Genomic DNA, 25,007 nt, shown 5'->3' with positions numbered 1-25,007 from the left:
TTTCCTTTAATCTTTATTTCGCAAACAAATTGAATATTTCCAAGGAGGCTGAATCGCCAAATAAAGTGAAACACGTACAACATTAAAAAAAATTGTAATGCAAATCAATGTCCCAACCAGGGGCGGATCCAGGTTTTTCCAAGGGGGATGGGGTATTTTTGTATAGAAAAAATCAACAAGCCCCTCTAAAAGGACTTTACGCCCAATTAATGGTGATGTATGTCAGGAAAAAATTGACAAGCAAAAAGTAGGATTTCACTACGTTATGATGGAGGGCATTTTATTCCAGGAAGAAAATGATAAAGGCCTGGTCACACCGCCCGAGTATTGTTGGAGCGGAGAGAAAAAAATCATCACCGCTCGCTACCTTTCACCATTTTCGATTTCGATATTGTTTTTTTCCGATTTTTCCTCCCAATTTTGTGAGCGAAATTCGACTCTCTCTCCCTTCCGCTTCACGACCACGTCACTCCAACAACGCTCGGGCGGTGTGACCAGGCCTTAAGCAAAAAATAAAAAAGGTCCTCACTTGCGTATAAACACGACTTATGCCTCAAACAATTATTTGCTATATGCCCATTCTTGGATCCTCCACTGGCCCCCGACGTAATGATAGGGTGCCCCTATGTTAATGGTCCTCAATAGGTGGAATCCAATTTGCATCATTAACCGTTGCTTTGTCCGGCAAGCTCTCGGATAATCAAGAATTTGATTTTGCTTGTCTGCATGCATAACAGTTTTTAATACATTATAATCTGACAAGTCGTCGGGTTGTTATGTTTCCAATTCGATCGGCATTTCGTTCCTTGCAGCCAATAGAGGCCTACATCATACAAGTATAGGTATTCCTTTCAATAAATAGAATACACTTCTTTGAAAGCAATTTGTATAAATTACTTGTTGCTAAGACTGGAAAGCTATGAAAAAGAGCGGGTTTTTAATGCTTGAATGGTATGCGTGGTATTTAAATACGTAATCAGACCGGTCTGACATCATGCATAGCACATCAGAGTTTGGAAAGGGCGCGCAAAGCGCCAAACTTTAACTTTACTTGCACGGATTCACAAAGTAAAGGGAGAGTGTGTTCTCTATAGCGTTCAAGCGTTCACCGTTCGTTTCAATACAAACCTGATCGGATCCACAGATCGATAAAGCTATACAACGTTATCATTTCACCTTTACTGAAACTACACTGCTTTGAGGTAAGAGATCAATGCTTTTGTAGACAATTCATTTTTATTGGATGGGATTTTACATCGTTCCATAATCAAAGGATATGGTTTTATGGTGACAGATTTTCTATAAATTATCTTCTGTCGCACACTGAAGTCAATATGAAGTAAAACATTAACTTGATGAAACTTTACTTGACTTAACAAAGTACATGGACAGTGTGTTCTCTCTTCGTTTTAATACAAATCTTCCCGGTATACAAACCTTACCGGTAATACAAACCTTATTTGGTATCCCTCTTATTCTCGATAAGAGGGATACCAAAGTTATGTTTCATTCGTCATCCAATAATTTAAAAATTACAGACTGTCACAGCTTATCACTTTAAAAACTCCTTACGAAAGTGTTCTTTTATGTTTCAATTTGTCACAAAAATAATGTATTTCTGGACCAACTACACTCAGTTGTAAGATTTTAATGGCGGCCTTATTTAGTATGCAACTTTGTTTAAAGTATCAAACACGCAAAAGAATATGCTGTATATTTAATTTCAAATCGAGCTACAAGTTTTGCATTTTCCCATAGTATGCGATTGAATAGGAAACAGAAAAGAAATCCTTTATCATCCTTGGTTCATTGTAGGCAGGGGCGAATCCAGGATTTTCCAGGGGGAGGGGCAATTTTTTCGGAGGAAAATTTTGACAAGTCAAAAAAGGGGGTTTTCAACTACAAATTAAGGATATTTTGTACCCTAAAAAATTGACAAGCAAAAAAAAGGAAAAAAAAAAGAAGAAAGATTTGTAACCCAATCAGAGTGGATGATCAACACTATTATTTTAGAAAATGTTGACTGGGCCCGTTTCCCCTCTTGGATAATAGCTTATGATCACCTGACATCACTTACCTATTACCTAATATACAGCGATGCAGCCGCCCCTAATTTTCACACATTTTGTGCCGTTTGTATCTCAGAATCAATCGAAGAGAGAGAAGAGAAAAAAGAAAGATGTCCAATCTTCAATTTGAGACAACAGTGAATGAGCTGATTAAGCTGGATGCTCCAGTTGCTATGGGAACAGGAAGCGATCTTCCGAGGTGGCAGAGAAAGGCTATGGAAAATAGAGGTAGGCTTATTTTGATGATGATGATGATGGTGGTGGTGGCGGTGATGGTGTGGTCGTGGTGGTGATGATGATGGTGGTGGTGATGATGATGATGATGGTGGTGATGATGATGATGATGATGGTGGTGATGATGATGGTGGTGATGATGATGATGACGATGGTGTGGTGGTGGTGGTGGTGATGATGATGATGATGGTGATGATGATGATGGTGATGATAATGATGGTGTTGATGATGATGATGATGATGGTGATGATGATGGTGATGATGATGATGACAACGACGATGAATATGATATGATCAGTTATGAAAAATATGATGATGGTCGTGATGGTGGCAGTAATGATGGTGGTGATGGTGTGGTGATGGTGGTGATGGTGTGGTGGTGGTGGTGGTGATGATGATGATGACGACAAGGTGATGATGAAGAGAAGGTGATGATAATGGTAAAAGTTGGGTACTCCGCATCTCCCCCTTAAGAAACGAGACTATTTTGCACACACCTACATGTATAATGGTATAGTGGTGGTAAAGGAAAATATGATTGTAACTTGATATTGTTGATGCTGGTGAGTGTGTTGTTGATGATGATCACGATGATGATGATGATGACGACGTGGTGATAAAGATGATGATAATGATGATAAAGATGATGATGGTGATGATGGGGGATGGTGATAATTATGCATCATGGCGATCGTGGTGGTGGTTGAGGTGATGATGACGTCTAGGGTGATAAAGATGATGTTGATAATTATGATGATGGTGGTGGTGATGGTGCATGGTGATAGTGATGGGAATAATGGTGGTGATATCAAAAATGACGATTCATGATTATCAATGGTGTATGTGACGGTGACGATAACGGTGATAGTGGGGGTGCCTATATATTAATCGATCTCGGTGTCAATTATACACCATCAATGATTCAAACAGTACATTTCTTGTATCGTCGTATTTTTTTTCCAGAGCGGGGACTTGCCCCATCACCTTCCAATAACAGGAAAACCCCTTCCCGAGGGGCTACGAAGACTCCATCGCGTCGGCGCAACTCCAAACAAACTCCAAGTAAAACACCCCCTGCTAAGAAGACAGGAAAGACTCCTGGCCGAGAGCCACTTAAACAACACCAAGGAGGAGATAGGTATATGAAAATGGTCTTGAAGTTCTTTGAATCTGTTCAGATCACGGGAGGTGCAATCGGGGCGGGCGGGGGGGGGGGGGGGTAGGGCGACCCCCGGGGGCCAGTCAATTATATTGCTGTACACAGGCGTGACAGGGGTGTCTTTTTAGTTTTGGAAGTGGGTCGCGCGTGCACTCGTTAAGGATTAAAAAAACCCAAATTTAAAGAAAAAGGGTGGTTTAAAAAAAAACTGGTCAATGGTCAATCGCGGGGTCAAACGGATTAAGGGTATGTATTTTTCCCAAAGATTTTTTTTTAAAGACTAGCCAAACAAGTTTAGGGTATGTTGTTTCCCCCAAGTTTTTTCCCCGAGGTCATATTCTGGCGACAACTTGTTTAGGGGCCAAATTGTCCGAATAAAGCCCGCGAATAACTTGTCTAGGGGGTTATTTTGCCCAGAGGAAAAAAAAATCGTTTAGGGGGTGTTTGGAAATGATTTGGTAAAGCGTGTGTACAACAAGACATTTGATGGGGGGGGGGTCCTTGTGATTCTGCAAATAGTGCAAAATAGGGAGAAAAGGGGAAAAAAGAATGCAGACAGATATAAAATAAGATGTATTTGGAACGTATGAATCTATAAGTATCCCATAATCAAATTTAGAAAAAAAAAATGGCTCAACTACTAGGTCGTCTGGCCTTCCATTAGAATATCCAAGCGCCGCCCCTTATTCAAAATGATGATTGTATTCCGACGGGACGGGATATCTGTCACTATAATCGCCAATATTCTGTTACCGATATAAATAGATCATCGTTCTACTTAATCCTACTTAATTTCAGATTTATCCCCAACCGGGCCCTGATGGACTACGACCTTAGTCATTTCAAACTGACCCAAGGTGACCAGCCCACATTCGATGATGAGATGCACGAAGCGGATGAGGTAACGACCTACAACGCAACAGCCATCAAAGACCACCTGGGTGACCACAAGGACGCCAAGATCCTGACCTTCAAGCAGAGAGCACCCAAAGCGCAAGAAGGTGGGACACATTGCCATCAAAGGCTACATTGCACCTGTGCTGTCTTTTGTAAATCGTGAGAAAATGGAAAGTTAAATTTGTTTTTTGTTGTTGTTACTCCATGGTAAAAAAATTACTTTTCTAGAGCTACGGGGTACGAATGCAGAAAAGGTGTTGGGATTTACTTCATGATTTCGACGGCATCAGTGCAGATGAGAATAATGAAATGTCAATCAAATTCTCCCATTGCCCATGGTATTTAGGGGCCGCGGAAGCGGGGGAGGGGGCTTCAGCCCCCCAATTTTTTCCAAAACCTTGTACAAACACGTAAAAATGACCTTAGGATTGTGATTTTTTGCATGGTCAGCCCCCCCCCCCCCGTTTGAAAACTGTTCCGCGGCCCGCCTGCATTATTCTGCAAAATAATGTTGGTTCAATGAACACGATGAGTCTGTCTCCCTTTAGAATGTATGTCAATGACTAAATGGTCAAATCAACACTAAATTGGTATTTAATCTTGACATGTGTTTATTTTCATATCAACTCCTTGTAGGCTACTCCAACAACTTGAAGGTGCTTTACAGTTCGACTCAGGACCGGCCGAAGAAACCGACTAGTCGTTTTATACCGCAGACTGCAGAACGGATCCTGGATGCGCCGGAACTCCACGATGACTTCTGTACGTGTTCATGTCAATAGTAGCGAGTTTTCGCTCAACGACGGGGTCAAGAAAATAGAAATATATTGTCAAATTCCCTTCATGACAATGAACAACCAAGAAGTCTTTGTCGAAAATTGGTGAATCAAAACAGCAGTTTTGTCCTGGACTCTAGACAAACGATATATTTGCAATTTTTCGTCAACTCCGAAACTGAGGACGATTCTGCTATTCCGGTTCACTAATTTTCGACAATTTTTTTTTGGCTGATGTTCTTTTTCATGAAGGGCATTTGGCGATACATTTTTGGATTGGGGTTTGGGCATAGCCCCTCAAAAATATATCATTGAATATAATTTAGAAACTATCCCACATACGAAGTTCAATAATGTCATACAAACTATTCTGCCATTGTTCATTTATGAAACAATGTACTCTAAGTATAGATTATTATACTTTATTTCAATTTTTCATCATTTTGTTGATGAGTTTCGTTTAACACTATTCCTTTTTACCAGGCGCGGATGCTGGGGGGGGGGCACAGGGGGCACGTGCCCCCCTTTTGAGAAGCAAAACTAAAATTTGTAATGTAAAACTGCCATTAAAACAGAGATGTGTCCCCTCTTTTGAAATTGAAGACCTTTTTTTCATGGTTGACTTTATCCACATTGTCTGAAAATACATCCTAATTTCTATTTCATTTGATCTACTTTTTAGACCTGAACCTGATGAGTTGGAGTTCAAAGAACATTCTAAGCATCGCTCTTGGCAACGCGGTTTACCTATGGAACGCCAACTCGGGGGAGATTGACCATCTTTTTCAATTAGAGAGTCCAGGGGATTACATTTCATCGGTGCAATGGCTTCAAGACACGGATTGTCTCGCAGTTGGGAACTCGATGGGCCAAGTGCTGGTAAGAAGTCGAGAAAATAATGTTACTTTGGGGCTTTACTCCGTTCAGTAATTAATCTTTGCTTTGTGGTGATGTTTATCTTTGGATTTCGCTGAGAGATTTTGATATCTGATGGTCTTACCAATGCAAGTATAGCATGAGACCCCCTTTAAGGGGTGGGGGTGGGATTTATTTCATACGATTATTTTTAAGTAAGCAATTCCCCCTCCCCATCCACATTGCAGCTCACCATTGAACATTACCACTCAACATCACCCAACAATACAGTATGTCCTTTGCATCAAACACACTTTTAGCTGAGTTTAGTGGAGTTGATTCTTTTTATCCCATTTTCCATCTCCCCTTCTCCTTCCTTTCCCTATTCATCCTCTGTCATTTTCTTATTCTTCTTTCAGTTATAATTAAAGCATCTACTGAAGATGTGAACACACTCAAACACACAGAATTTCTTACTCATCGGAATATAAATGACTTTCCTCTTTTCGGTTTTTCTGTTCCTCCTTAACATCGTATTACAGGGCCCTGTCAACGATTTTTAAATTGGAGGTGATGGTTTTGAAGACATTTGAGAAGCAAGAAAGGGTTCTCATTTCAAAGTGAACGTCATTTTGGTTAAATTTCTGCTTTTTGGTAATCCGACCTGATTTCCGGAGGGCGCTGCCTTTGGTGTATACGCAGCACCCTGAAAAAAATATTGCTTTCTGGGCCATGTTATCATTGGTCAAATACGCCATTTTTTCTACTTCACTACCATTTCTTTCTCTTTCTCTCTCTCTCTTTCTCTGTTTTTCCTTGTTTCTGTTTGTCCTATCTTCTTCTTGTTCCTCTTCCTCCTCTTCTTCTCCTTATTTACCTTTTTCTTCTATTTTTTTCTACTTATATCTATTTCTCTTCTTTTTCCTTCTTCATCTTCTTTTCTTCTCTTTCTTTTCTTCTTCTTCCGACTTTGCTTTATTTTCCAATGCAGCTCTGGGACGTTTCGAAACCCAAGTGTCTTCGATGTATGGCAGGTCATCCCGCTCGAGTTGGATCGCTGGCTTGGAATTCCTACATTCTGTCGAGGTATTGAAGTTGGGGTTTTCTTCCTGTAAAAAATTCATAGATGAATAAGAAATACATTTGCTTATACGCTTGATTGGGCAAATACTGGGTAAAGCATCAGTATGTAATTTGTCTTTATAAAAAAAAAGAATGGTCGATGAACGTTTACCAACAGAGAGAGAGGAGGTAGGATATGACTTATGTCAAGGAACTGCTAGTTAAAAAAAATTTAAATGCTTTAAAAAGATACCGATTATTTTCATTTCTGGGTTGTTATGGGGTCATCATATTCTAAGGTCATAGTCCTTGTACACCGTTTGTGATGGCATCGGTTACATATTTCAACCAGCGGGTGTTTGGAAATCTTAGATTATGCTAAAAAGAGAAAATAACTATTCGAACATTAAAGCAGAGGCATTTATGTATGTTTGGTAGAAATTACAATTGAAATAGCAGAGATCACATGTTTGATTCTTGTGGAACTGAACAGTTACTGTACGTTGTCTTTTTGAAGATATCACTTTAAATTTTTCACGAGACCTTATATTTTTTCCCTATGAAGCGGTGGACGAGCAGGAAATATTCACCACCACGATGTCCGAATCGCGGACCACCTGGTAGCTTCGATCGAAGGACATACTCAAGAGGTCTGTGGCATGGCTTGGAGCCCCGATTTTAAATATATTGCCACCGGTGGAAACGACAACGTTCTCAATATATGGGACTCTACGAGAGCATTGGCAGGATCTGAACCGCTCTATTCACTCGCGCAACATCAAGCTGCTGTTAAGGTTAGATAAATAATATAATATATAGGTCTAGTATAAGAACGATGATCATCATGGTGATGGTTGTTGTTGTGGTGGTGGTGGCAGCAATGATGATGATGATGATCATCATCATCATCATTAGATTATACTCCTGATTGATAGGCTTAACAATTTATTGTTACTATCATGAAGAAGATAACGACCGAGATGGTATTGCCGATGATCATGATGGTGATACTGATGATGACGAGGAGGAGGACGACGATGACTATAGCGAAGCCTGGGGAGTGTTTCTTAAGATATTTTACAAGTTGTCAGATCTGACAATATTCCTTCATTTTGATTTGCTTAGAGGAGCTGCTACTATAGTAACTTTCGGATAAAATGTCCAAGTCATGAAACGTTCTCCTTGTATACTGCCTAAGATATACCATATACGTACGATACGATAATGACGACGACATTTTTGGTGATGATGTGGATGATGATGATAGTGATGATGGTGGTGGCAATGATGATCTCTTGAACAAGATAAATCGCAGACAAAATTTAAGCAATATCACACACACACAAAACATCTTTCTCTAAACACTTTCGTTCCATTGTTATGAATAAATATAGACCGGCAAAGACAATCCCGTAATGTAACTTACATCACTTCTGACGATGACGAATGATGTCAGAAATCTTGAGTATTTAACAAGAAAAATAATTGATTGCCCCCCCCTGAAATTCTTATTTTTTAAATCTAGTAATACAGTGCCCCTATTTTGCTTGCAGGCTATCAGCTGGTGTCCATGGCAACCGAATGTGCTTGGCAGCGGTGGCGGGACGGCCGACAGGACGATACGATTTTGGAATGCTCAGAGCGGATTGTGTATGAAAACTACAGATGCGAAGTCACAGGTACTATATGGCCATTCTCTTAATGCCTTGTCTTTAGAATTGATCGAGCAGGTATGTGGAGGCAAGGTGATCTGTAGGTGATTTATGAAAGAAAAGGGGTGGGGTTATTGTGTTCAATATTCTTATTTTTTGTTTAACTAATTTTTTTTTCTCTTTATATAATCTTAAAAAAAACACATAATTTGGCCCTGCCGAGATAATAATTTTTTATAGGTCATTGTTTGTGTTTAGAAAAGGGTTTGAAAATATTTTCGCTGATGTGGTTTACGGTACACCATGTGGAGTGTTATAGAAACAGTGGATAGAAGAAGAGAAGAAATGGATAGGCGAGAAAGTGGAGATTTTAGAGTATTCTTTCTTGAAAATAGTCCTGAAAAGGACTGTAAACCAGAAGAAATTGATGAGTTGAGAACAGCTTGAGTAGTAGAGCTGATGAGGAGATGCTGGCTTGAGTCGCCGAGTAGAGATGATGAGAAGTAGAGAGACTCGACGTTTCGGACAGGTTGACTGTCCGTCTTCAGGAGTGAAAATATTTTGCATTAATTTTAGACTTATTTAATGGGGGGTGTTCCTGCGTTCCGTAGTAAGAGTTTTCCTCATGACAAACGGGGGGATGGGGGCATATTTGACTTTTTTCCAAAAAAGGTAAAGTTATTATTTCTTAGTGAGGATGGACAAGGGGCTATGGCCCAAATTGAAATTAAATCAAACGTTTTTGAATATTTGATTTGTATATATATATATATATATATTTATATTTACTTCAAGGCTTACTAACTTTACATCTTACGAAGATGACATTGTTCTACCTGTATTAAAAATATCAAGAACACAATTGAAATGTGCGAATTGAACATAAACGAGATGATTATCCTTCATTTGTGTTAATTGATCGGCTAATGACCTCATAAAAAGAAGTCAGAAAACCATTTCGAAATCACGTCCTTGCCCTGCCCGCCATTGCTTTAACATGTTGCTATCTCCCGAAGATAACAAAAATCTTAATGGACGAATTGAGCGAGATGAACCTTTCTTCTTTTGTGCTCATTGTTTGACTATTTCATCAGAAATAACATCAGATTTTTTTTTTCAATGAACACTCGGCCCTTCATCGCCTCGCTATCTACCAAAGATAAGACCATATATATATGACAGAGGATAACAAAGAAGATAACAAAAATCTTAATGGACGAATTGAGCGAGATAAACCATGTTTCTTTTGTGCTCGTTGTTTGACTATTTCATCAGAAATAATATCAGATTTTTTTTTCAATGAACACTCAGTTCTTCATCGCCTCGCTATGTTGCTATCTACCAAAGATAAGACCATATATATGACCAAAGGTCTATTCATCTACCAAACAAATACAAATGCATTATAACATTGAGTAATATTCTCCTGCTTCACCATGGTTCTTAGAGAGCGATAGAATATTTTTATAATGTCGTAATTCAAGTGAAAAAAATTAAGGACTTCATTGTTACGAGGCCTACCCCCGCCCCCCCATAGGCGGCGGAAGCGGGGGGGACGTGTCCCCCCTAAATTTGAGGAGGGGGGGGGACGGTCCCCCCTAAATTTGTAGTTGATGACATTTTTTTTTTTTTTTTTTTTTTTTGCTTGTCAATTTATTTTCCTACGCGTCCCCCCTAAAATTTTTAGGTTGAGAACCTTTTTTTTTTGCTTGTCAAATTTTTTTTTGGTTGTCCCCTCCTAAAATTTTTGGCTTCCGCCGCCAATGCCCCCCCTCTGGATTGCACTCATTATCGTTCCAGCTGACAAAGTTTTAAACATTAAAAAATAATGCAACAAACAATAAACAGAAAGAAAATAGAACAGAAGAGCTGATGGAAGGTAAAATAAATTAAATGAATAAGGGTAGAGGGTTAGAGTTAGGTTTATGATTTTAGGTTCAGAATAATGTAAAGATATTGACTGGGTTTATTTAGTTTTGAAGGTTAGGTTTTATGTCTAGCTTAACGTGCAGATTTTCTATTGGAACAATTGTCGCCGGAGCAAATGTCATAGAGCCATCTGAAGATGGTCAGTTGGCTCTCTGTGTCATTGTTAAACCATCTTTTTTTATAATTTGTGGTTGGTATCAACAACCTTTGCATTCTTAATGTTTTGTTTCGTTGCAGGTGAGTGGAATTTTGTGGTCACGTGAGCACAAAGAGCTAATCACAGGCCACGGGTTCGCTCAGAATCAGCTGACTATCTGGAAATACGTCACCATGGAAAGAATCTGTGATTTGAAAGGTTAGACTTGTATTTGGGGTTGTCCCTATAGTTTTCATCATCACCATCACCACTATATCACCATCCTCGTCATCACGGTCATCACTATCACCATCATTATCATCATCACTGTCCTAGTCATCACCACCACCACCATCATCATCCTCATCACCATCACCATTCACAACCATCATCATCATGATCATCATCACAATCACTATCTTCGTCATCATCACCATCATCAACATCCTAGTCATTATCATTATCCACCACCATTGCCATCATCATTGTTATCATCACCTTTGTCACCATCACAATCATCGCCAACATCATCATCACCATCCTCATCATTTTAATCTTCATCATTCTCATCCTCACCACCATCACAAAAACCACACTACCCCAATCAAAACCACTGGCATACATTTTGTAATCGTAATCGACCTTGTTACCACTATCATCGATCACCATCTGAATCCAATGAAAAATTTAATGGATTTTCTTTCTTCCCTCAGGGCATACCAGCCGTGTATTGGCGATGTGCCTGTCACCGGACGGAACCACCGTCGTTTCCGCTGGAGCCGACGAGACGCTCCGATTCTGGAATTGCTTCGCTCACTTGAAGAAGACGAAGAAGCCATCCACTAGCTCGAGGAGCAGCGAACCGTCCAAGGCACTGATCACAAGAACCATAAGATGATGTAGTGTTGATATGTTTTGTTTCGTGACATCCAAGGACTCTAAGAATGTTTTTGATATTTTGTGATGTCCAAGCCAAGGACTCTTAAGATCAAAGATATTTTGACAGAGTATGCTTGAATAATCAAGATGGACACCCAATCAAGATGAACAGATGATTGACAGGCGGTATAATCTTCCAAAGATTGGTTGAAGAACTTGAAATCATGAAGGGGATTAAAAGGAAGGAGATTTGGTCTGCTTTTAGATTATGCAATTCTGCTCTTATAACAGCCACAGCGGGGGAAGCGTAGGAAAGAGAAGGCAAAGGGAGATGAGTTTAGAAATATTATAAAAAAAAAAAGAAAGAAGATGAATGGGAAGGAGAATGAAAGAGGGAAAGCAGAAAACAAATGACATGAAAAAGAGGGAGGAGAAAACAAAAGGAATAAGAAAGGAAAGCAGAGTAGGATGAAGTTGCGATGGAAGAAAGAAAGCAAGATACCAAAATCTACATACACCTGGAAAAGATCATGAAAAGAGAGTAAAAGTTCATAAGATATAAAATTGAAATGCAATATTTGGAAATGTGTAAAATAACCAATAGTCTTTTTTAGCAGTTCTTTTTTTTTTTTACAAAATTTGTTTTCATTCACAAAAATTATAAATTGAAATTGTATTTTGTTGTTGTAAAATAGATCAATGTTGTTAATGTCCATTTGTGTTTTATGTATATCTCCTATTGAATTTTAGAATAATATCAGCTCATCTCAAAAATTAAGTAGAGTGGGGGTGTTGCCACGGGGGGATAGATGTAAAAAAAAAATAAGAAGCAGGCAAATATGGGATTTGTTTGAATGTATATTTGTTTATTTTAAAGATCTTTATTACTCAACATTGTTTAAATCTTTGATTCATCTAAGCGTGGCCAAAACTGTAATAACACTGATGATCCTGGAATGTGTTGCTCCTAATATTTACTGCCAATTCCAGTCAACATGTCAGGTAGAAAATGGTCAAGATATCTTTATGTACAATAATAGCATTCCTGCATTCTGAAGAGATTTACCTTAATCAAGAGTACCAAAAATGCTGATAAGTCAAACCAAGAATATATAGGGACTAAGGGACCGAATTACATATGCCTTTCCAGTAAATTGGTAAGTTTTGGATTGAAAATATTGACCTAAAATAATGTAGAAGCGACCGAAGATAATGCTGAATAATGTACAAGCATTAGAAAAATGTTGAAGACCATTCAGGTATATTATACATTGTAAATCATACATGAAATTTCAAAAGATAAAAATGTCTCAAGTGCAAAATTGAAAGTAGCAATGAAGAATTTATGTACATGTAGTATGCATGTCTTATGTTGGGCAATAGAGATGCACACTATACAAGTACTGTACCCACTACCTAATTACCTAATTTAATGAGAAACTGCATAATTTTTAAAACATAAGTCATCTATATCCTTCGTCTGTGTTTATTTAAAAGATGTGTGATATTTTACTCTATGCAATAAATCAAACTCGTCAAATGAACAGATTAGTTGTATTCTCATTTTAACATTATTTATACCCTTTACAACAAACGATAGTACACATAATTCACTTCATTGAATACCATGTAACTGAACACAAAATAGCCTGTATTCTGAAGTCGGGTCCAATAGACTATGGTCTAAATCTGTTAATATTATGGGAAGTCAAACATCATTTTTAAAAATATTTTACGCCTCTCACGATTACTGTTCTCTTTAATTCTAAAATGGTGAAGACATCTTATTTCTCCTTCTTGCAAAATTAAAGATTTGAGAGTCGAATGAGCTGATCCATTGAACCTCTATTGTTAGAGATTTGTCACAACTGGCTATCTATAGTTAAACCACAACTTTGGACCAGAGTTTAAAGTAAACCTGACTTTAGAATATGGGCCATAACTGTTAACCAGGTAGGAATTTACTCCATAAAATAATGAACCAGAAAGTGAAACAAACATATTACTAGGTCAGAAGTACCTACGTATTGGAATTGCCCTTTATTTACTTCCAGATACTGCCGAAGCAGTGAAAATTACCTTTACATAATTCTACAGATTTAACAAATTTGTATTCTTCATCATCCATGATGAATTTAACCATGTTTGACATTCCCAAGCCCCATCTTACTAAGAGTTACGATTGATTTGATCAAGTATATGAAAATCCATCAATGTCATAATTTTCTCTGTAGGAAATTTGCATTTCCAATGAAAACAAAGAAAACAGTGACTGTATGACATATCTAAAAATATTTTAAACAAACATGTATTTTAGATATTGATGTTACTGGCTTTCCATAGTTGTGGTTGATTGGATCAATTGTAAATCTTTGTAAGGGCCCTGGACTCTGTATTACAAAGAGTAGCGATTGATCCCATCAACCACAACTATGGAAAGCCAGCAACGCCACCATCTAAACTGCATGTTTGTTCCCACATGTTTTCTGGATATGATGTATACTTGTACATTCATCATTGGCAATTTGGTACACTTTTGTTTACAAAGACCACTGTGGGAAGCTCCTGTAGGAAAAATTATGACAATGAGAAGGATTTCCATAGAGTTGAGGTTGATTGGATCAATCACAACTCTGTAAAGACAGGACCTGTTAAACAAAATCTAAGTATTCAAAATACATCAAATTATCATGTGGACTTTGTGACATAGCCACTTTCACTGTTCTATGGGAGGGCATCAGAGGGCTTCAAACCTCAAAACCAACTTGTCTTTAATATGGAGATTGGAATTTACAACTAACAGGCAGTAGACAAAGTTTGGGCTAATCATTTGGCTTCAGAGTAAATGAAGTAGATAACTTAATCAAGAATGAGCTCCAATCTACATCACATGATAGATGTAAATAAAACTAGTTTCAAGTGCACATGTACATGTATTATGCATCTAAAACCACATGTAGCTCCAATTTTGTTCCTAAATTATGTGGCAAAGCTCAACTCGTTTGTACAAATATTATATTCACAAAGAGTGCTTAATGAAACTTTTGTAATAAAATTTTACTGAGAAGAGGGGGGGGGGGTGCCTTCATAATGGAAATATATTTTAAGATCTGTTTACAATTAAATACATGTATGACTGCAGATACAAGCTAGAGATTTCTTGCTAATCTGTTAGTGGTAGTCAATAAAATACTTCTCATGCTTTAAGCTTTCTTGCCCCCCGCCCCATAAATGAGCTGACATTTTGCATATTCTCGTCTTTAAACTACAGTGCGTCCCAAAAAAAACTATACACTTTTGAAATGGCTGCCAAATAAAAAATGTAGCACTTTAGGGGAAAAGACTTATAGATATGGAAAGCCAATAAAGTCAACTTTCAAATGACACCAAAAAGTTGAAAAATTATTCATGCTTGAGCGAGCACTGCCCACTGAAACAGAGGGTATGTAAATTAGGGTGGGCTGGAATTAGCCTTCCAATTTCTTTCAGATTTTTTGTTTGGTACTTGCAAAGTTGAAGGTTATTTGGTGAGTTAAAGATCAGATGTTATCAGTTTGTTGTTTGTGAAAATTTTATACGTTATTAAATTGAACTTTAATGCATGAGTGATCATGAATTGCAATTTTTAGTGCAGCTTTATCATGTGGATCATGTGGATCTTAACAATGTGTTCATGACAGTCAGGAGAAGAGGGGGTAATATGACTTAGGTAGGTGAAGTAAGTTGAAGGGCTTAAGGTCAACAGAACATTTAGGAACCCCTCCCTCCATCTCTACCCCCTCCCCCCACTTCTCTCCTCCTGGGAGACTAAGCTTGGCTAGGCTGTGCAGGAATTAGCCATACAGTTTTTTGAGAGGTTAGTCCTTTGGAACTTACAAAGCTAAGGGTGTTCTGCTATTCATGAGTGAGATAAGTTTTGGTTTTAATAGGCAAATTTCATGAATTACTCCATTGAAATGTGCTGCATGAGTGAACAGGAATGCAATTTTAGTGTAGCATATTCATCTTGTGGACATCAGAAGTGTGTCCATGAGAGTCAGAGTAATGTGATGGTACATGTACCTGTTACAAGCAAGAGGGCGAGGTATGCTAAGAGTAGACTTGGTTAAAAGGGCATTCCTCTTCTTTTTGTCCTTTTACAAATTAAAAGTCATAGGTACCCTCCCCTCTTCACCTCCATTTTCCAGCCCCCCCCCCTCCTCTCTCTCTCTCATCTCCCAGATTGTAGCCTTTTCAAAACTTAACTGCCAAGTGACCGGTGGCTGATGGTCAGTTTGAATGATTACCAAAAAAAATTAATGATTATGATGATTAATGAAATAATTTATTGGAAAAAATGAATGTTTTATTGATCACATTGCACATTGAATGAGTTAATTTACTGATAAATTGTTGATTGAATGATTGATAGGAAAAAGTTGATGCCCTAATTCAGAATTAATCATTAAACCAACATTCTGCTCTGGACTTCACGCGTACATAAGAATAGCCATCAGTCTCTCAACAGGAGGGGAGGGTGGGAAAAAGGGAGGGGGCGGGGCTGAATGTTCTGTTGACCCTTATTCCATCAACCTACTTCTCCCACTTAAGCCCTATCTTACCCCCTATTCTCCGACTGGCCGACTCCCATGAACACATTGCTGAGATCGCCATGATAAAGTTGAAATGCTGCCCCAAAAGAGATCCAAATGATAAAGCTGAAATGCTGCTCCAAAAGTGTAATTTGTGTTCACTCATGCATAAAAGTTCAATTTAATAACTTAAAAAATTTGCTTAAGCTATCAAAACTGATCAAGGTTGATCATTAATTTATCACAACGCCCTTAACTTTGCAAGTTCGAAATGATTTGCCTCTCAACAACTGAAATAAATTGGAAGGCTAATTCCAGCCCACCCTAATTTTCATACCCTTTGTTTCAGTGGGCAGTGCTCGCTCAAGCATTAATATTTTTCCAACTTTTTGGTGTCACTTGAAAGTTGACTTCATTGGCTTTCCATATATGAGAGTCTTTTTCCCCAAAGTGCTAGATTTTTTATTTCGCGGCCATTTCAAAAGTGTATAGTTTTTTTTGGGACGCGCTGTATATACATCTGTTTCTGCTATGTATCCACAATAAGAAAAAAATTAGATACATTTTGTGCACATGTACATACAGAGATTACAACAGAAAATAAACAAGGTTTTGAGTGCAATTCTAATATTGTTATCTGATTTTCCTTTGCCTTCCTGATGGGATAAGAATGAAGAAACTGCTAAATATGACCAGCATCGAGAACTTAGGATTAATTCAGAGCAATTGACAGAAGAAAAATCCTTTGCTATTGATCTACTGACGAGTTACCGCAATAGATGTATCAAAGAACAGGCCAAGTGATAACTAATCCTCAGGAAATACTGTCATAATCTCACATCTTGGTTTTTGTGTTCAAGCAACTAATTTATATCACAGAATAATGGTTTTCAAACATGCTTAGGCAAAAAAAAAGCTGTGTTTCTGCACATTATGAGTATCATATGACCATGATCAAGACTGCAAAATGAAGTGCTGAAAGCAGGCTAGTATTGAAACATGATTCTGCCAGAAACATGATTGTTGTTACAGCTTTCATGTAACCAGGTTCTAAATGTTATATTGATGTCACACTGCCCCGTGGTGGCAGGCTTTCACTGGAACACTTGATTGAGGTTGACATGGACAAACCTGAGCCACAAAACCAAGCTGTGCCAAGTCAAAGGAAAGCTAAAATTTTACAAGTATCACATTGCAAAATGCAAAGAAGAACCATGATTTACGTTTTCCAGTTGAAAACTTGCATGGACACTGCCTTCGACAACCACTTCGGTAACAAAAAGTACTTATCTCTATGAGATGTCAATTAACTTTAGTGTCCTAGCTGTCTCGTGAAACCAGCCCCTGCTCTTCAAATGCTAATCTTTAGGAAGTAGAAAAGACACAGTATCACATAAGGGGGTCCTCATAAGAAGAGTCCTCGCATTCTTCTTCCCATGCCTTGACGGTCATAGAGTACGTTGAACTTGTTGACAAACTGTTGGTGAAGAATCAATATAGAAAGAAATAAAGAAAAAAGTTTGATATCAAAGTTTGCTTCACCCAACAGGAGACAAGAAATAGCATTTTATTTAAACACAGAAGTAGCATGAAAATGGGTTTGATAAAGAGTTATATACAGCACCCCTATGCAGAGAATAGACATGACAATGACATTAATGAATATACATAAAAAATAATAAAACAAAAACAATAATATAATGGCAGGAAATAACATAAACATAAACAATGACATTAATGATGATGAAAGTAACAGCAATACCTTCAAAACTTTGCTACAAAATGTCGTAGACATGATTAAATTAAAAAATAAGTTCCAACATTCATTATTGTGCATTGAAGGCGGAGTATTGAAATAGCAATCAGTAGACAACAGGTTTAGGAATCTCACGGATTCCATTATGTTATCTAGAATATGTAATCTTTCATCTTCTATCTTACCTGATTTATTGTGTTGCAGCCTTTAGTAATTGCTCCTAGATAGGCCATCAGAGTTACATCATTGCATTGCTATAATATTAAAGAAACAATAGGAACATGTACATAAATAAGCGACTTTTACATAATTGTTAATAATTACTATGGTTTACTTTCAATTGGTCTAATGGAATTCGTCCAATTATCAACTCATATACTATCATTTGGTCTACCATCGGTTGCCTACTATCCACATGGTCTAATTGCCAACTCGTCCACTCACCATTTCTTAGTTCTAATAACCAGTTGGTCCAGGAGCAATTTAGTCCATACGCCATTTTATCTATTTGGACTTAGTATTAATTGGGTGAAATGAATGGAAATAAAATGGGTATTAGACCAACTGGTTATAAGAGAAAATGGTCATAGACGAACTGGTATGAGAAGAATTGATGATTGGACCAAATGTTTGCTATACAGTATACAGAATGTTGATGGATGGAATGGCATGAGGCTAAATGAAGGAAGTTGGCAATAGACAAATTGGCAATTTACCATTGCTGGTAAATGAAAATACAAAAGTGAATATAAAGGTAAATATAAATGAATATAAAATCTGAATACAAAAGGTATGAACTTGAATTTTGACATTGTTATAAAATTTCAACCTGGTTTGCAAACATATAAACAAGCATACATCAATATATATGAAGGTACATGTACAGGCACATACGCAATGCAAGGAATGAATATTCCTGCTAGGTGCATGTACCCATTTATCACACTTGGGTCAAGGGCAGCTCAAATTGGAAGAAATTCTTGCTGAATTTCAATGTTTTCAAGTAATAAGGATACAGTAACTTACATTGTAGAATTCTGTATCAAACTTGTCTAGATGCAGGACTGGTAGCCTGTGGCAGAGACTGTTGGCATCCCGGAGAATCTCATGGTTCATGGGCACCTCGCCAGACTGGACAGCTTTCACGTAATCCAGGATCAGCTTCACCCGACTGTGCAGCATCTTCACGGCGTTGTGTTGCGCTATCAGGTGCTCAGCAACTAGATGAAAAACAGTAAAAGAGTCAGGAAGATGCTTGACAACTAGCAACATACAAAACAAAATAATAGTCAATAACGGCTGTAAGATTTGTTGATATACTGCAAGCGTTGAGGTCTAGTGGTTACGACTCGTCTTTCAATCAGAAGGATGTGGGTTCGAATCTCCGCCATAGGGTGTTTTCTTGGGTACCCAGCAAGATTAATTCCTTGAATGAATGGAGCGCCTATAGCAGCTTGAGCGTTAGAGGGGTAATATATAGGCATATAGTGCGCCATCGAATAGGCTACTAGATAAGCGCATCATAAATGCTATACAAGTTTTAAAAAACCCATTTATAGGATGAAAATCCTATTTAGTGTAAATTTTGCCTTAAAAATCCTTCTTCTGGTAATGCACGGTGATTAAGAGATGGATTGAAGTTTTTGATTTTTGGCATTCACTTTATATACTCTTTACTATGTAAATATATATATTTTTCATTTGTATTTCAGTCAGCTACATAGCTGTAATGATGATTATCAGAGGGAAAAAGGTAAATATGATCATACTACTTACCCACTGAGCTTTCCATAGTTTCACTGTTGGTTACCCTGGCAACATGATCAACACCTATTCTCTCAGCCTCTTCTGTCGCTAGGGTAAAATGAAGCTCAACAAACAGCATTGTTGCTATGCCATTGATCAGATCAATCACTGATTCGAACATGTGGACTGGAAGCTGTTGAATGATAAATAAAATCAAAGATATATATATCTGTGATCACCAGTTACTGTAGATGGAAATCATAATCACTAGTGTACTTAACAACATTTTCTCCCTGAAATGTGAAAGTTGTAATCACAAACATTCAAACTACTTGAATTTCTTTATAGCTAGTTATCATATATGGATAAATCGTGGTCATGTCACTTTTATGAACTCTACGGTTATCATAAGTAACCTTCATTTTTAAAATTAAAATCATATGTATGGCAATCATTACAATTCAGTGCTACAAAATACAAGGCAGTAACACAGTGAAGAATAGTCTTTAAAATGTATACATACATTCTTTCTGATTGTGAGCCTATGATTATTTAACATGCTATAAAAAATAAAATAAATCAAAATCATAATACATTATATTTTGATTTCATTATGTCATGATTATAATACATTATCTTTTAAAATTTTTATTACATTTTAATTTTGTAAGTACAATGTATCATTAGTAAATATTGGATTTGAGGCTTATTAGAATTACTGCCAATGTTATCATCTAGGTCCAGTGACACAAAGGTTTGTGATTGATCGTATGCTTGATTTTCGCCGTTAATTGTACATTGTAGTCAATGCACTCAATCGTAAAAAGATGTTCTACAATGATTGCCAAGCTTTGTGATACAGGCCCCATACTCACATCGGTCTGTCTCGATAAGGGATTCAGCTTCAAGAAGATGGGGCTCTCGTTGATTTCACAAATCTGTTTAGAACGAAAAAAATGAAAATATGAAAACCGTTTTGAATTATCTACTTAAAATTTGCCATACAGGGACATTAACACGTTTGTATACAAGCAGATATGGCTGTAATCTGTTAAATATGCTGTACTGTAATATCTATACAAGAACTCTTCAGAACAACTCCTGGGGACTTGTCAGACATTTTATCCGACCAGTCCCATTTTATCCGACAGTTACTATAGTAACAGTGCCTCTCAGCCAATCAGAATCAAGGAAAGATGTCAGATCTGACAACTTGTCAGAAAAAAAATGTTCATGAAACGCCCCCCTGAAGACAAATCCTCTGGAGACCTCAAGGAAAAGTTGTCCAAGAGGCAGTATACACTGCCTTCCAGGGGTATGGCCAGAAAATTGAGAATTAGACTTAGTGGCATTAGACCAAGTGTGGTATGGATCAAACAGCAATGAAACCAGTTGGGCTATTACCTGAGAAATAGTGCAAAATGTTGCAAGAATATATGTGCAATCAATTGCAATTTTCAGTTGTAAATTCGCTAGTGATAGACCAATTTTAATTGAAATCTGAAAGGGGAATCCAACCTAAATATAAACTTGTTTTTATAAGAAAAAGAAAAATCAGACAAATTGATAGGTGAAAGTTTGAACAATATTGGGCAAACAATAAGAAAGTTGTGAATTTTTAAAAGTTGTATATATTGGCAATCACTATACTCATGGAGACTTCAAATTGGCCGCATATGGGATGGCATAGTGATGTAAGGCAAGGACTACTCTTCCATGTACTCCAATACATATTATGGCTAAAATGTCATTTTTCCCAAAAGTTTTATTTCAAATTATATTTTTCTTTCATGAGGACATAAAACAATATGCTACCTGGGTTATATTTAGATTACTGCCCCAGGGAAATGGGTACTTAGGAGAAAACCACAAATCCCTGATAATAAAGTACATGGCCTATGGGAAAGTTGTCCTTGCCCCTTGTCATATTTTTCTTGCCCAGTTGCCAATTTGAAATCTACATACTATTAGTGATCTCAATTTTAAAGCAGTTATAACTTTCTTATAGCTTGTCCGATTTCTTTCAAACTTTCACCATTCTGTTTAATTTATTTTTCTCCTTCCCAACACAACATTTTATGGCCAAGGCTGGATTCCCCTTTAATTAGAAGAATTGATGTGAAGACCAATGATTGACTTGCAATCAATTATAGGTTTCTTGCAACTCCCAATAAGTTAATATTACCTGTTTGTGAACTTTGATATCAGATTCATCCGGCGATCCACCGGTGGTGTACCAACCAAGAAACTCAAGATCTTTGAAAACCTGCTTGACTGAAAAGCAAAATAGAAACAGAGTTTCATAAGTTTTCTTAAAGGGGAAGTTCACCCTGACAAAAAGTTTATTGTAAGAATAGCAGAAAAAATAATAAAAAATATTGCCGAAGGTTTGAAAAAAATTCATCAAATAATTAAAAAGTTATTAGAATTTCAATTATTTGATTTGTGACGTCATATGCGAGCAGCATTCCTACATAGCGAATGGTAAAAAATCAATGAAATGTCATTTTCTCAGAAAATTGAAAATGGTTTTCACTGCAACTTTTGTATATCAATAGACAAATCATTTCATACCCGATCATGAAAAGAAAACAAAATTAAGTCATCAGGAACCATACAAAAATTGAAATTCATACATTTTATATAAAGTAACACATGGGGCAGCTGCTCGTTTATGACGTCACAAATCCAAAATTTTGAACTCTAATAACTTTCTTACTCTTTAACGGATTTTCCTCAAACCTTCACCAATATTTTTCACTATTTTTTCTGCTATTTTCACAACAAAGTTTTCTTCAGGGTGAACTTCCCCTTTAAAAAGGGGGAGTGAACTGTGTGTGGTCTCTCTTAATTGACTGTGTGTTATAAATACATAGTCAATATGTTTTCAGATATCTACTAATACTACAGAGAATAAACTGACCTATAATTGTACTTGTATAGAAAAACTAAAATGTATTGAGAGGAAAAGTAATTGCTTTGCTACTTGTTAACATAATTATTGCAGTATAAATGTATTGAGTAGTTAATTAGCATGTTATCAAAGTGGGTCTATATTACTAGACTACACTACATTATGGGTCAGGAAACTGCCCAGGTAGGAGTAGTTGAGGACTCGAGATGGGGTTATTGGTTCGTATCTGCTTTAAGGCAATTTATCAAACTTTAATTTTCATACTTATATGTTAAATAACAACAGAGGACAGCACTTTCATCTCACCTACATCAAAGCAATAACTTGTTCAAACTTCTCTTTCCACACCACAAACATTAGTGCATGCCCTACCCTCTGTAAGTATATCACTCCACCATTCACATATAAACACCATATTCTGATTATCTCCCGCTGAAGGGCAAATCCCTCTAGGGATCTGTGGGTGGCTGCGTGGTTGTTCCAATCATCTAAAATTTTTATTTTAACTTCCTACAGCTTCTTTGTGATCAAGCAAATCATTTAACCTGCCTGTAAAGGACGAGTGTGATAAGCTGGGAAGTTTGTTAACTTCGTTTTAACCCCATCTCATTTTCATTGGTCTTTCTTTTGCTATTTTGTGACTTTGGATTCTGAAACCAATGCTATTGCTTCTATGTGATTGAACCAATCTCTTAATTATTGGCATGTGCTTAGTAAAAATTATTGAAGCTAGCCTAGGTGTAAAAATACATGTATTGTCCATTTTGACTGAGTGGAACTTGAGCAGTACCCTTGTAAAGTTTGATCATTTTCAACTCATTATTTCACGTATATGTGCAAAGTTTACACTCTTACACTGTTCTTCTTTTGTGTTGTAGTATTCTCTGTCGATGATGATATCTCCCTCCACAGTGTCAAAGAGAAGCTCAAATGAATTTAGGACCTCAATGTTTCTGCCTTCTTGTTTACCAATCAAAGCCCCAAGGACTGCGGAAATAAAATAATGAAATCCATGAACATGCTGTACAAAATAAATACTGTTATGGAAAGTATAAAGAGGGAAAGGAAAATTTCTTTTAATATTAAGAATAAATAGAAGGAAATGATGAGAAGAAGAAAGCAGGAGAACACAATATATAGGACTACAAGTAATTGAGGTGTTGCAAGAAACTTGTAATTGATCACATGTCAATATCAGGTCCCAAATTCAATTGAAAGTCATGCATTTCATTGCAAATTTCAATCGATTGATGGTCTGTTTCTTGCACCGATCTTGATTTTATTTTAGATAGAATTGGTCTGTCACTTTGCAATTGATTTCAAATATTTATCTTGCAACACCTTCTAAAAGACATCAATTCTGCACAAGGCAACAAGAATTGAACATTGAATTGTTGAATTCCAGGGCTTTGGCCTTGCTGTCTGAACCAAGAATGCACATGATGAAATGGAACACATTGCAAAATTGTTGAGCCAATTACAAGAAAGGCAACTGAAACTTTAAGTTGTTTTGATTGTCCTGGCGAGCCGTTGGCCCATTGACATTGCATAACTGCTTTCCATGACAAAAAGTCAAATGATCTGTGCCCCCGTAACACAAAGTTGATCTAGCAATTATGAAATGGCCTATCAAGATCATTGTTGCATGTGCATTATGCTCACTAGACTGACTAAGAACCAATCAGAACTGTTCTTTAAAATCAGTGATTAATCACTAACTTTTGGCTTTGACTTTGGTGGAAAACGACAATTCAGTACGACAATACACCAGACGGTGGACTGTACTGTTTCCAAAAGAAGAAGGAAAACTGGAATAACCAGTTTTTAATTTTAGGAAATTCTTCTTGCACTTTTGCAGTTCTTTCCGTTCTTAAAATTAAATTTAAAAAACTTTTGACTGTTTGTAAACTTTGTTTGGTCTAATTTTTTGAAGAAAAGTCAGATTTCAATTTTAGTAAAAACATATCATATTCACATGTTTACATCTTGACACAGACTGGGGAGCCAACTTTAGCCAAGCTTGTTACACTCACACAGTCACAGACACAGCATCATTGACAAAGTCATTGTCACATTCACACAGTCACTCACACGTCTTTGTCAGTTGTGAACACACATGATATGTAATGCGTGGGACAATGTAGAGTACAAGACTGTCTTACCCTGGGTAGGTTTTCCTTCTTGTGCACGGATTCTAGTCCAATGTTCTGAAATATTCATGACAACCAGGGGATGAAGAGCAACTGCCACGCTTCCTGTCCCTCCAGAAGCCATAACAGTTGACTGTGAAGAGGATGAACTCCCTTCGATTTCCATTTCCGACGCCATCTTGAACTTGATTACGTAACGAAAATGGGCGTGGCTTACGGTAA

The 25,007-nt window shown here is 37.2% G+C and overlaps 2 protein-coding genes across 2 annotated transcripts; one reads left to right on the top strand and one right to left on the bottom strand.

Annotated features, from left to right (window-relative positions):
- The first annotated feature begins 1,042 nt into the window (after window positions 1–1,042).
- Window positions 1,043–13,192, top strand: LOC121429942 (cell division cycle protein 20 homolog). The gene is made up of 11 exons (XM_041627200.1): window positions 1,043–1,202; window positions 2,146–2,297; window positions 3,267–3,441; window positions 4,261–4,463; window positions 4,996–5,121; window positions 5,818–6,014; window positions 6,982–7,076; window positions 7,618–7,846; window positions 8,606–8,731; window positions 10,871–10,988; window positions 11,483–13,192. Exons 2-11 carry the CDS (start codon window positions 2,180–2,182, stop codon window positions 11,665–11,667), a joined length of 1,572 nt encoding a protein of 523 aa, XP_041483134.1. The 5' UTR covers window positions 1,043–1,202; window positions 2,146–2,179; the 3' UTR covers window positions 11,668–13,192.
- Window positions 13,193–17,553: 4,361 nt separating this feature from the next.
- On the bottom strand, window positions 17,554–24,996 carry LOC121429875 (COP9 signalosome complex subunit 6-like). Its single transcript, XM_041627130.1, has 8 exons — window positions 24,798–24,996; window positions 23,491–23,622; window positions 21,907–21,995; window positions 20,597–20,659; window positions 19,752–19,914; window positions 19,002–19,195; window positions 18,161–18,229; window positions 17,554–17,696 (listed from the first exon to the last, which is right to left on the bottom strand). Exons 1-8 carry the CDS (start codon window positions 24,961–24,963, stop codon window positions 17,625–17,627), a joined length of 948 nt encoding a protein of 315 aa, XP_041483064.1. The 5' UTR covers window positions 24,964–24,996; the 3' UTR covers window positions 17,554–17,624.
- Between the last annotated feature and the right edge of the window lie 11 nt (window positions 24,997–25,007).

This window comes from Lytechinus variegatus, chromosome 16, assembly GCF_018143015.1.
Source record: "Lytechinus variegatus isolate NC3 chromosome 16, Lvar_3.0, whole genome shotgun sequence".
Taxonomy (NCBI): Eukaryota; Metazoa; Echinodermata; class Echinoidea; order Temnopleuroida; family Toxopneustidae; genus Lytechinus; species Lytechinus variegatus.
This window is presented reverse-complemented; position numbering and strand designations above follow the sequence as displayed.